Here is a 12,647-nt window from a genome sequence, read left to right as displayed (position 1 = left end):
GGCTCTTTCAGACATTTTTGGCACATAAAAAAGCAATGTGAAAATTCAAGCACTGCAGCAAATATGCCATCCCAGCTGGCATAACCTGCAAAATAAACTGCAATACTGAATGTAAAAGAAATACGTCATCTATGTATACATTTATCCAAGTATGCATCAGGATAGAGTACTGTTAGATTGACCAGGCTCCATCTAATGGCAGAAGGTGGTCTGTCCAACTATCAGCCGCAGTCGTAGGTGGGTGCACTGACCAATGGTGACTATGAGATGAAGGCCAGGAGGTCAGTGAGATTTCAGGGAGTAGACTTAAGAACAGAGCTAGGATCTAAGGTAGGAACCAAGGGTGGCAGGGGAGGCCAATTCTGGGGAGGCAAAAGGGTTTGACAAGGTCAGGAGGGAGGAAGGTTGACAAGCTGGGAGGAAAGCAAGGCAAGGAGCCGAGGTCGGGGGAGGGGGTCAGCAATGCAGGCAACGAGGTTGGTGGGGGTAGGGGATGTAAAACAGCCCAGAAAGAGTTGTGGGGGCAGGTAGGTTGGAAAGGGTCAGCATGGTGGGGTTTTTCAGGGTAGTTAGAGATGCATGGCAAAACACACTTGAAGTCGGGGAGATGGGCGGGTGGCATGGGCTGGCATGGGGAATGTGTAGTGGTGAGGAGGTATCAGTACTGGACAGGGCTGTTTATTGTATTATTGCTTTTATTTCAGTACAGAACCCAGGTTGATCATTTGTAAACCCTGCCTCAGCACTCAGCAACCCTACCCCCAGAACAACACTCCAGTCATTCAGGGCAGCGAGTGAAAATTGGACCTTTGTGTCAACTGCCTCCTTTTACAAGTGATTCACAAAATAAAACAAAGTAGAAAAATAAACTGGTCTCTAAGGGAGATTGCAGCAGTTCAAGAAGACAGCTCACCACCACCTTTTCAAGGGAAACTGGGGCCAGGCAATAAATGCTGGCCAGCCAGCAATGCCCACATCTGATGAATGAATAGAAGAGTTAATATATCTGCAGTGTGATAAATTTGTTAAAAAAATTGAATTGAATAATTAAATTTAATTCTTCTGTATGTACCAGATATATTTCCATATAAACTTAAATGCAACAAAATTCCCACTGAGTGGATGATCATTTTTAATAGCTGGCACAAAGACTGACTCAGGGTCGGGTGTGTAATTACCAGTTTCATTAGTTTTTTTTGTTATTTTGTTCAACTGCAAGAAGTTGATATATACGAATATTGTTTGCTGTGTCACTCAAGGTGACAGTTGATTGCATTGAGAGGGTGGAAGGTGTATTTAGGACATAAAACTTAAGGTGGTCAATACAAAAGACTGAAATACTTGGTGGTAATTATTTTAGGATCCTCTCCCTGGGCCATTGAGATAGTGATCAGTCCAAACGTGTTGTGTTGATTCTACTTTGTCTTGGAGTTTTCAATTTGATTCAAATTTCACTCCAAAGACTTGAATACATAATGTAGGCTGACACTGCAGCGTAGCTCTGAGAAAGTCCTGCATTCTGAGACGAGTTAAGTATCAGATAAGATGCTAAAATTAGGTCCTTTCTTCCCTTTTAAGTAGATGTATAACACTCTATGGCAGAAAACAAGGCTGTTCTCCCTGTGTCATGGTCAACATTTATCTGTGAACATTACCTTCTTGATAATGTAGATTAGGTGGATTCGCCATGCTAAATTGTCACTAGTGTTTAGGGATGTGCAGGCAAGGGGGATTAGCCATGGGGAATGCAGGCATACAGAAACAGGGCAGGGAAGTGGGTCTGGGTGAGATACTCTTTGGAGGATCAGTGTGGGTTTAATGGGCTGAATGGCCTGCTTCCATGCTGTAGGGGTTCAATGTATCTTGTCACTATCCTCACTGCTTTGCATAAGACTTTGACTGTTGCATTTGCCCACACAAAATATTAATTCCATTTTATTTCAATTGCTGTGAAGTATTTACAATACCATGAAAACAAGAAGAATGCTGTGAAAATGAAAATTACTTCTTTCAAGGTGTACCTATGTCAACAAGTCATAGAATCATACGGTACAGAAGTGGTCCTTCGGCCCATTGAGACTATACCACCAAGTATAGACTGTGACCTGCATGAGTCCCACTTTCCCACATTAGGTCCATAGCCTTGATTGTTTACACACTTCATGTGCTCATGCAAGTACTTTTTAAAGGTTATGATGTTACCTGTCTCCACTACCCTCTAACTACTATCTAGGTGATAAAGCCTTTCCTCAAACCCCTTCTAAACCTCCTGCCTTCCGCTTCCCCTTTACTCAGTGGTCATGCGTCCATTTATTTTAAAGTTAAAATATTCTTACCTTCACAGGCTACACCCTTAACTCTTGCGTATCCTCTTGGACAGGTGGTATCTGCAAACAAAGATACAAGTCCGAGAATAAAATCTCTGAAATTTGTATTGTATCAACTGATTATCGATAGTTCACTATTTTTACGTAAATAATATTTTGCAGATGTGGAAAATCTGACATAAGGATGTAAAATGTTTGAAGATATTACTGGAAGCTTGTGTTTGGTCTGTAACGTGACATTGTGACATCTGACTTTGTCCACCCCAGTCCAACACTGACACCTCCACATCATACGCAGGTGGAACACAATAAAAATCCCAACTTAAAAAGGTTGAGTAAATATTCTGGTTAAATTACTAAGCAGTTCCTCTTGTTATTAGTAAGTAATCCTACTGTAAAGGAGTTTGGTGTGCTGCCAGAAATAGAGATTAATCTAAATACTTGATTTTCTAATCCAGAAAACAGCCATCAGGCAATAGTATTCAGTTATCACACAGACACACACAGCCCCCTACCCCAGGTACCTCAAATGTATGTAAATATAGTCTTTTATAAGTAACAAATATCTTGGGGTTTTTGCTGGATACAGTCAAACTCCAATGTTTGTTTAAGTCTTCATACGCTACTGTACAGAACCAAACTGCTTTAGTGACTATGTATGTATATAGAGATATTTATATCAGTTAAGTACACGTTTGAAATTTTTAGAAAGTGCTCATTTAAAAAATCCTACACAATCAATACAGTAACATTCCAACACATTTTTGTAAATGTAATTCGTTTTGTCGGTAACCACGTTCAGTACCTAGTTCACAGCGTTCACAAGGACTGCCCCAGGCAGCTCCCAAAGTAGCACAGCATTCTGACTTCAGCGTGGCTCCGTTGATGTTAACCTCACAGCGGCTGTTTTGGATGTTTAACCAGCAAGTTCCTTTCACACTGTCTGTTGCAATTTGTGAGAAAGTTCAAATAATTACAAAAAAAAACAACCCCTTTTCACTGACAAGTGTCTCAGAACTTACTGAGCTTTGAGTGTGCACACAACATATCTTCATACTGACTGGAAAATGTATGTGTTGTTTTGCAAGCCATGCAGTGTGTCTGCATCATTTTTACATCAGCCCTGCCTGTACCTAAATAGTTACTTTGAATAAAGACTAATGTTTGCATGTTTAACATCCACTCTAACTTTTCCTGTCTTGTTTTTCTACTGATCTGAGGAATCAAAAGGAACTTCAAAGGACAGACTTGGTAATATCAGGTTTTTTTTTGGTGAGAAATGTAGTTCTAGTTATCATTGGTCCTGAGCAGCTAAGTTAAAAACGCAGATGCAACATGGAACTGTGACCATTTTATTTCTGACATTATATTCTAACACTGTCTGGAAATAGCTACAATGAAAACAGAAATTTAAAAGTCAATTGTATTTTCACTCTTTCTCTCCCTCTGTGATAAAGGCATTGCTTTGTGTTGTCCACCATTGTACAGATATCATAAAATCCCTACAGTGTTGAAACAGGACCTTTGGCCCAACAAGTCCACACCAATCCTCAGGGCATTCCACCCAGAATCATCCCTATAACCCACCTAATCCACACATCCCTGAACACTATGGGTAATTTAGCATGGCCAATCCACCTCGCCTGCACATCTTTGGACTGTGGGAGGAAACCAGAGCACCTGGAGAAAACCAACGCAGACACAGGGAGAATGTGCAAACTCCACACAGTTACCTGAGGTTGGAATCAAACCTATCCCAGGCACTGTGAGGCAGCAGTGCTAACCATTGAGCTGCCGTGCTGCTCATCTGTTTTCATTGGAAAATGTTACCTTTATAAGCAAGGTGGATATCCTAGTCAAGCCCAGTCCTGATTGCCCAATACATCACAAGCTCTACAGACAACAAGAGACGAGAAGTTCATTTGCCCTATTGACCCCAAGTGAATCTCCTTATTTCAATATCCAATTTTCTGTTCAGGGATTTCAAGGTTTTCATTTGCACAACTCTTCTTGGAAACTATTTTTACATATTGATCCCTCTTTCTGAAAGTTATTTTGACATCGTACCTAACTTAACCTTTTACTAGTTTTACACTATGACCATTTTGTTCTACCTCTACTACTAAACTTCATATTTCAGTCATACATTTATCCATTCTCTTGTCGACCTTACATATTTTCTACAAGCTCAACTCTCATGGTGCATCCGTTTCCTTCTAACAATGCAAATACCCCAGTCTTTCTCATTTTCCTGTTCCTACGGATCAGTCAACTTGCTTTTTCCTCTGGAGGTTAGAGCCAAAGAGCCAACAGTTCTGAAAATGGGACTGGAACCAAAGTGTGTAACTAACCTATTACCATTGCTTCCCAATTGAAAGAATGAACATTTTGCGCCGCTTAAGGCAGCCTGTTTGTGCAGAATCTTTGAAGGGAATACAGGCATGACCCTAACTTGTTTCCAATTTACAGTATTTCAGCAGATTCCAATGACTGTCTCATTTTTCATATTTCCTCCCTCATCTTTCTTGACACAGTAAGTTGGCCAGTTGGGGATGGGAGCTCCGCTGTTGCAGAAGAGATGTTAAGCACCCTACTTTAAAACATATTTTCCCACTTATTTCAATATTATTAACCAAGCTAACTGGGTTTTATAAATAATAAGAGTGAGTTAGACCTTTAGCACAGTACATCATTGTACTACCTGTTGCTTTACTGTAATTATAACAATGTCTACAATTCCTCAAAGATCCACCACGACCCAATAGCTCAACTTGACTCGACTATAAACGCATGCCTCACTCAATGGAAGACTGCTGATACTCTGCACCATAGCATTTTGCCATGATACACAGAACTCTCCTGTGTCGAAATGAGGATAAAAGATAGCCCACCTCCTTTCCTGAGCTTCTAAAGTATCAAGGTGACAGGTTCTCAATTTGCACCCCTGAGAGCGCTCTTAGGAAAATAAGTCAGATTATATAATTGCAGATATTTCATCAATGAACAAGTGCTGCTCTGTTGGGTGTGAAGCGGACCCATTAACTGAATTCTATACTGTCGATGCAGTGGTCTATTTCTAATGAATTTAATACTCTGAAAGGATCCAAACTAATATTCACTAAATTGATCACTGAACAAAACTCGAAACTTTGATATATATTCGAGGCATGCAGAGAAGAATTTCTTACTATCCATGGCTAATTATAAAAAGATGTTGTTAATAAGAACAGTGATTTATCTATGGTTTAGGTAACACATAAATGCAATGTCATTTGAGAACAAACTTTGCACCATACCTGGTTAAAAATAATACTAGGCTAGAGTTGATTTTCTCTGCTTGGAAATCTTTTGAGTTTGTTCTTTGAGCTGTGTTTTTAAAGAAAAAGTGAAACTGTATCTCACCAATGCACACAGTTCTGCTTTGATCCAGTTTGCTACCAGTAGAGCACTCACACGAGAATGAGCCTACTGTGTTCCTGCATTCCCCATTGACACAAGGGCTGCTCTCACATTCATCAACATCTGAAAAAATAAATAGCACTGTTAAGTATTGTTACAGCCTGACATATTCATGTAGGCAAAACAAACCGAAAGTACAATATTAATTGATTTTAAAAATCTTCAAATTTGCTTTGTTACCTGAGGAGAATGTGCTGAAGACAACAATTGTCTCAAATTCGGGGAGTTAGTTCCCAAGTAGTTGATAAAAGTGAAGGGCTTTTGTTTTTTTTCTGACATTAATAACTTGCTATCTACCTGAATTTCATATTGTTTACTAAAGCCCCTGACAAGAATCCCCTATGCACAGTGAAACATGTGTAATGAAGCAATTTTTTCTTCATTCACAGGGTGAGGGTGTTACTGGCTAGGCTAGCATTGATTGCCCATCCCTTATTACCCAGAGGTCAGTTAAGAGTCAATCACATGGTGTTCTGCACAGAAAGACCTTACACCTGTATGCGTGGCTGACAGACAGACTCAAAATGATTATGTCAGCAGGGTTTTTTTGTTTTGACAGCTGAAAAGAGCTGCTGACCTTGCCTGATTAGCATCGTTAAGCAGTTACAATAAATTGTTCCTTCTGTGAGCTCTTTTGCCAATGTCTCAATGTTTGTTTGCACATGATGGTGTTGGTCATGGAAGGCCCGTGGTCGGTATGAGGAGTCTCAACAGGTGGATGGGTAAACACGAGATGGCATGGAACATCAGGAGCATGGAAGGATCATGGGGGGAGCATGCAAAACATCTTTTAAACTTACCCTTCAGAAAAATCTTAAAGCTGGCTTGACTCCATTAAATTGTTGTGTTAGGGGTGATAGTTTGAAGGGACGAGGTGCAGTGATGGTAATGGGAGGTGAGGAGATGCCAATCACCCTAATGGCTTTAGTCAGAGTCTCAGTGTTGGGTCTGGGCCTTCTACCGGCTGCTTCATCATTTGCCACTGAAAACTACTTTGGGGAGAACGTTCACACATTCCAAAATTGGGTTGTGCACATCATTTTCTAAGTGAGTTCTGGAATCATTTGATTCCACAAAAGTCCAAGACTGTGCCTGGTTACTTGAGATCTGAGCACACTATCCCATGGCAGCATTCAGATTCCTGACTTCACATTATTGCTGTCTCTGAGGTAAGAATGAAAATTGAGTCTGTTGAAATTTTCAAAATAAATACCAAACTTTAATTTCAGTTCTGAATGATTAGAAGTCGCTATTGATGTAAAATCTATAACTTGGCCAAATGTTCAATGTTTTGAGTGGAATTATAACTTTGTATATTACTTCCTAAAGCATCAGAATTTAAAACCACAACATGAGGTTGGTTTCGTTTCATGGGGATTCTCTGATGTACTAAAAAGCAACTCTAAGATTTTTTTTTACTTGTTTATGAATGGACTTTGAGGCAGAATGAATTAATTGATAGGCTGATTGCTTTAATTTCAAGCAGAAGTAGAATCATAGAATCCCTACACTATGGAAACAGGCCCTTCAGCCCAACAAGTCCACACTGACCCTTGCAGCATCCCGCCCAGACCCATCCCTTTATAACCCACCTCGCTGAACACTACGGGCAATTTAGCATGGCCAATCCACCTAACCTGCACAACTTTGGACTGTGGGAGGAGGCCGGAGCACCCGACGGAAACTCACACAGAAGCAGGGAGAAGGTGCAAACTCCACACAGACAGTCGCCCGAGGCTGGAATCAAACCCAGATCCCAGGCATTGTGAGGCAGCAGCACTAACCACCGTACCACTGTGTCACCCCAAACATGTTTGAGCATCTGACGCCTCAATGCAACAGCTAAATTCTCACAGCCACCATTTGTTTTGAGCGAGGCAGTTGGTAGTGAGGAGAACAAACCAACGGCATGAATAGAAGTGCAAATTAACCACATATTAGGCATTAAATCTGCACAGATATAAGGACTTTCAGCTTAAATGGAAGAGAAAATTGACTTTATTTTATCAAACCAAGTGGATCAAAGACAATTCAAGTGAACTGCATAACTTAATATTAAATTTACCCCATTTAATCTTAAAGGAAAACCACAGTATTAACAAGGTATGGGCCACTGAGTGAAGGATACCAGAGCTAAGAATTGTAAAGGAACTTTGTTTATGATTGTGTTTTACACAAATGTAAACATGGAGTATATAGCTTTCTATTCAGGTTTACCAAATCTTACGATCACACAGAGAGTTAGGTTTGTAACCTTTCTGAAGCACGCATCATTCTTATGACCAAATACTGTATCTGTTTCAAATCAGGAATTTGGTTGTGGTTTTAATGTTTGCTCAAGGGCTCTGATTACATGTGTGCATTACATTAGAGAAACAAGAAAGAAGTACCTTTTGTTTTACCACTTACAAAATATTAGGATACCCTGGAAATATACATCAAAAGACACCTGTTTTAAATTAGTCCTGCTATGCTATTTGGGAGAATATTTACTGTCCAGACTAAAAAATCCAAATTCCCCCAAACCACAGTGACCTGATTCGGCTCCAGTCATTCAACCACATTGAAAGCAAGGTTTAGTGGAGTTTATGAAAACTGTTAACAAAACAGCAGCATCTGGGGAAACAATAGTATTCTCCTCAAACCGTCTAAAAAGTCTCCTCTATCTTTCCTCATCTGTAGAAGGAGTTTATTAACAAATAGGATGTGGTTTAACACAAATCTGGAGCTTCAAAAGAGTTTTCACTGAGGATTGCTATTTGTCTCCTGATAATCCTTGAAGTAGCAGGGGCAGGAGGCAGAAAAATAAGTCAATGGTCAGAAGCTATTCTCACCACCATTGGTTACATGTAGCAGGGCAGTCAAACAGAAAATGGCTCATTTCCCTGATGGAGCGAATGAAGGAAGATTCCTGGTGTATTGTTCAGAGGTTACTCTGTAATAGCAGCACTTCTTGCCTAATGAACTTTTATTTTCTATCGCTTTAATGTCATTTTTTTTCTGTAGTAAGGCCCAGAAAAGTGCAATTTAGTGTAAATATATTTCACTAGGCATTGGGGGGATACTACAGGGCATATGAACCTTTCCTTGACAGGTATATACACATGCATTTTCTTACAAATATCGCTCTATAGCAATCAGAAAGTAACAAGCTAGGTAAGTTAGGTGGCAGCTGGTGACATTAGGGATCTGTCTGTCAGAAATTGGCTAATTTATCACATACCAGGCATTGCATTGGAGACCATCCCACTTTGCAAGTTTGCAGCTCAAAGCCAGGTGGTAAAATTGCACACTCAGCTATTGGATGTTGAGTATTCTCAAAACATTTCAATAGTGATTGCTTTTAACGAGCTAGACAACATTAAAGATTTGATGTTTTAATAGTGGTGATGGACTGGTAATGGTTGAGGGATGGTGTAATAAAGACAGAGCAAAATCATATCTGTCATCTCTGTTACTATCTTTAACTTACAATCAAAAAGATAAACCCAGCAAACGAATTAGCTGAAGAACCTGTGCAATGATGTATATGACTTGCCCCAGTACATTTCTCCAGGCTGGTATATTTGCCCACTAGCTCCTCACTGACTTTGTCCAGCGGCAACACAAAGTTATTGCCGTGATTTTGCCACTTTGATTTTTCTCTTTTGAGGTTGGGAAATAGAAAGGATACAATTAACCAGAATCAGGCACATAAGGATCTGCTTAAAAAAACACATCTCTGATTAAAGTCAGGCAAAAGTCCAGTGTGTATCTCTGGCTGCTATAGAATAATGAGAAAATGTAATTGTGCAGATGCTAAATTTGAGGTTTTCTCACTGAGGCCCTACGAGTTTGCATCTGGTGATTTTTTCTGCTTGTAACACGGTAGGTAACCTCTGTTACTATTCAAATGAATGTTGTCTGAAAAAAAAGCAGCCAATTGCAACGACACTAGTTTTGATATTTTAAACTGCTTCTGATATTGTTGGAAAGCCCACATGGTGGAAATTGTACTCGTTTACTTCCACTCCAGTCCAACGCAGGCACCTCCACATCAAGAGCTCATAGTTCGTAAGTAGTTTGGACAGGTGATACATTGCAATGCAGATGCTTGGCACTGCCTTACGGTCAATTGCTTTAAAGAGTGGGTGTCTTTTTCAATTCAGTGCGTTTGTTAACATCCTCACCTTCACACATCTCAGAGTCTGGTTTGAAAAGGTAGCCCTTTGGGCAGCTGCAGGTGTAGCTACCAGGTGTGTTCCGGCAAAGGCCATTATCGCACAGGAGCCTGTTCACTGCACATTCATCAATGTCTGGAAGGTAAGAGTGGTGGTAAATCAAAAGGAGCGGACACAAATAACTCAAGAAAGAGTTAGCAAACTTTAGCAGAATAATTAACCACAAGTATAAAGTATTGATTCCTTTCAATAATGTCAGTAAGAATGGTTTGGTGAAATATCTCTATGATTCCCTGCTGACTTTGTCAAGTCACATTTCCACATCAATCAGTTAACAGCATTAATAGTTATTATGTATAACTTGGGCTACAAACTAGAATCAGTAACTCCTGCTCGCTGCTATATGTTAATCATGATACATTTTACAACTCATTGAACTAATCAAATGTTAAGAAAGAGAAGCAGGTGTTTTGATCTTCATTACATTGTAGAAACCATTTTCCTAAACAGAGAACTTTTATGTGTTGTGTACTTTAATGAGTGTCACATTATATGCCACACTAACTATAAGCTTGGAACTAATTGTTTTGTAGGATGTAGAAGGTTCAGGGCAAGCCATCTTGTCAGAAGCTCAATATCTTCGGGTTAGTTGCAATAATCATAGGCCTGGAATTCACATTTTCTAGTGGATGTGCAACAGACCAATTCCCACCTGCGTACAGTTAAACCTCAATCAGAAAACAACAAAACAACAATGTCAAAGTGGGGCTGTGGCCAGATTTCCCGATCTGCATGAGATGATTAGCTTGCTTACAAAGTGCAAAATGTTAAGGTCTCATTTTGGATATAGGGAGTTCAATGCCACCCTCAACTGCCCTCTAATTACAGATTCGTAGCATCCCTACAGTGTGGAAACTGGCCATTTGGCACATTGAGTTCACACTGACACTCTGAAGAGAATCCCACACAGACCGCCCCCACTACCCTCTCTCTGTGACCCTGCAATCCCATGGATTAGATAGTCCTTCTTCATCAGGCATGCTTTATTCGCTCTTATTTCACCAGAAGAGCAACAACACTTTGTATGGATCTAGCTTTTAGTGTAGATAAATATCTCATGGTGCTTCACAGTTATAATCTGACACAATATTGAGTACTGGGTAATGGTGGAGCAGTGGACCTCACTACTGAGGAGAGCTTTAAAAGACTAGAAACAGAATGGACAGTTAAATTAAAGTCGGGGTGCTCAAGGAATCTAGTGCATGGCCTTGCAAACATCTACCCAACTGAACTTGACCTGTGTAAGATTTTATGGGGGTTGCTGAAGATGTAGACAGCCCACTCATCCTCGGGCTTATTGATTCCTTTATGTGGTAGTGTTACTGTATTATTTTACCTGCAGTAGGAGGAGACCTACAATTCTGGGAAGCACAGTGGTTTTAGCAAATTGATACTGGGCACTCCTGCCACTTGGCACAGCTAGAATCACAAAGCACCTTAACTATCCTCCCAGCAAGCAGCTATCCGTGGTCAACCATCTTGTTCCTGAAGGGGCCTAGGAACTATTCAAAGACACTGGTCATTTTGAAATCATGTTGTGTCTGGACAGAGTGGACAGGCAGAAACTGTTTCTACTCATGTAAAGATTGAGAGAGAGGGCACAGATTGAAAGTATTTAATAAAAGAAGCAAAATCAATATGAAAAAATATCACACTGCAAATCTGGAATGCACTGTCTAATGGTGTGGTGGACAGAGATGCAATCAAAGTATTTGAAAGGAATTAGATTATTATCTGAAAAGAAAGAATGTGTCGGGTTAGGTGAAGAAGCAGGAGCATGGCTAGTGCAGGCACAATGAGTCAAATAGTCTCCTTGTATCATGTAGCAATTTTCTCATTCTGCAGCTGAGCTTTTCTTGACCTGATAGTGGTGACAGGGAGAACGCAGCCCCATAAATCCAGCTTGTTAAATACACTAAATACACAGTAGCACCAGGAGCAGGAAAAGATAACGACTGAATACGCAGGAAACAGATAAATGCAAAACATATATAAAACGAGGAATTAAAACTCTTGTTAATAATAGACTATTAAATTTGGAATATTAGTTCAAGCTCATTTGCAAAACTGCAACCTTTTACAGATATGGCCTTGAGAAAGAATTCAAAATAGCAAACAATATTATCTTCAAGACGTCAGTAAATTCTTGGATTCTCAATTATCAGAACAAGACATTTATTTATTGTAAACTTGATTACAGGAAATTGCATTTACTTTATCCTTCATAGCTAATGCCACTGGTTTAGTGCTTTTACAAAAAACAGACTGGATTGCAGAACATAATCCACAAATGATAATAAAAATGCTGCAATTCCACAGAATAAACACTAATTCACCATATGCATGCACTCACAGTAAAGCAGTGCCTAAGTCATAGAATATTGCTACATTAGGTTTAAGCATTTTGGATCCTTGCAAATCTCTGATAGCGAATAGATAAAACTCTCTCGTACTTATAGACACTACAGTATTTTGGCTGTTGTTGCCTTGGCAAGCTGTCTCATGATGCAATGCATTAAACAAATAAATTAAGAAAGCAAAAGCTTGAGGAATATTTGAAGAAACAATATTTTTGATAAATATCAGTGGAAATGATTTTCTTTTGCCAAAGGCACAAATGATCCTTGGCTCACCAGTCTCC

General features: G+C 39.8%; 1 protein-coding gene across 1 annotated transcript in view; it reads right to left on the bottom strand.

The window, feature by feature from the left end:
* The window catches only part of LOC125450677 (fibrillin-2), a 343,642-nt gene that overhangs the window by 128,118 nt on the left and 202,877 nt on the right, over positions 1-12,647 (bottom strand). The window contains exons 19-22 of the mRNA XM_059642692.1: positions 9,956-10,081; positions 5,730-5,849; positions 3,133-3,270; positions 2,337-2,387 (exon numbers count right to left, since the gene is read on the bottom strand). Coding sequence (XP_059498675.1) covers positions 2,337-2,387; positions 3,133-3,270; positions 5,730-5,849; positions 9,956-10,081 — 435 coding nt within the window. The remainder of the gene's footprint in view (positions 1-2,336; positions 2,388-3,132; positions 3,271-5,729; positions 5,850-9,955; positions 10,082-12,647) is intronic.

The sequence above is a fragment of the Stegostoma tigrinum genome, chromosome 3 (genome assembly GCF_030684315.1).
Source record: "Stegostoma tigrinum isolate sSteTig4 chromosome 3, sSteTig4.hap1, whole genome shotgun sequence".
Taxonomy (NCBI): domain Eukaryota; kingdom Metazoa; phylum Chordata; class Chondrichthyes; order Orectolobiformes; family Stegostomatidae; genus Stegostoma; species Stegostoma tigrinum.
The sequence above is the reverse complement of the archived record's forward strand: the minus strand, read 5'-3'. Positions and strand labels throughout refer to the sequence as shown.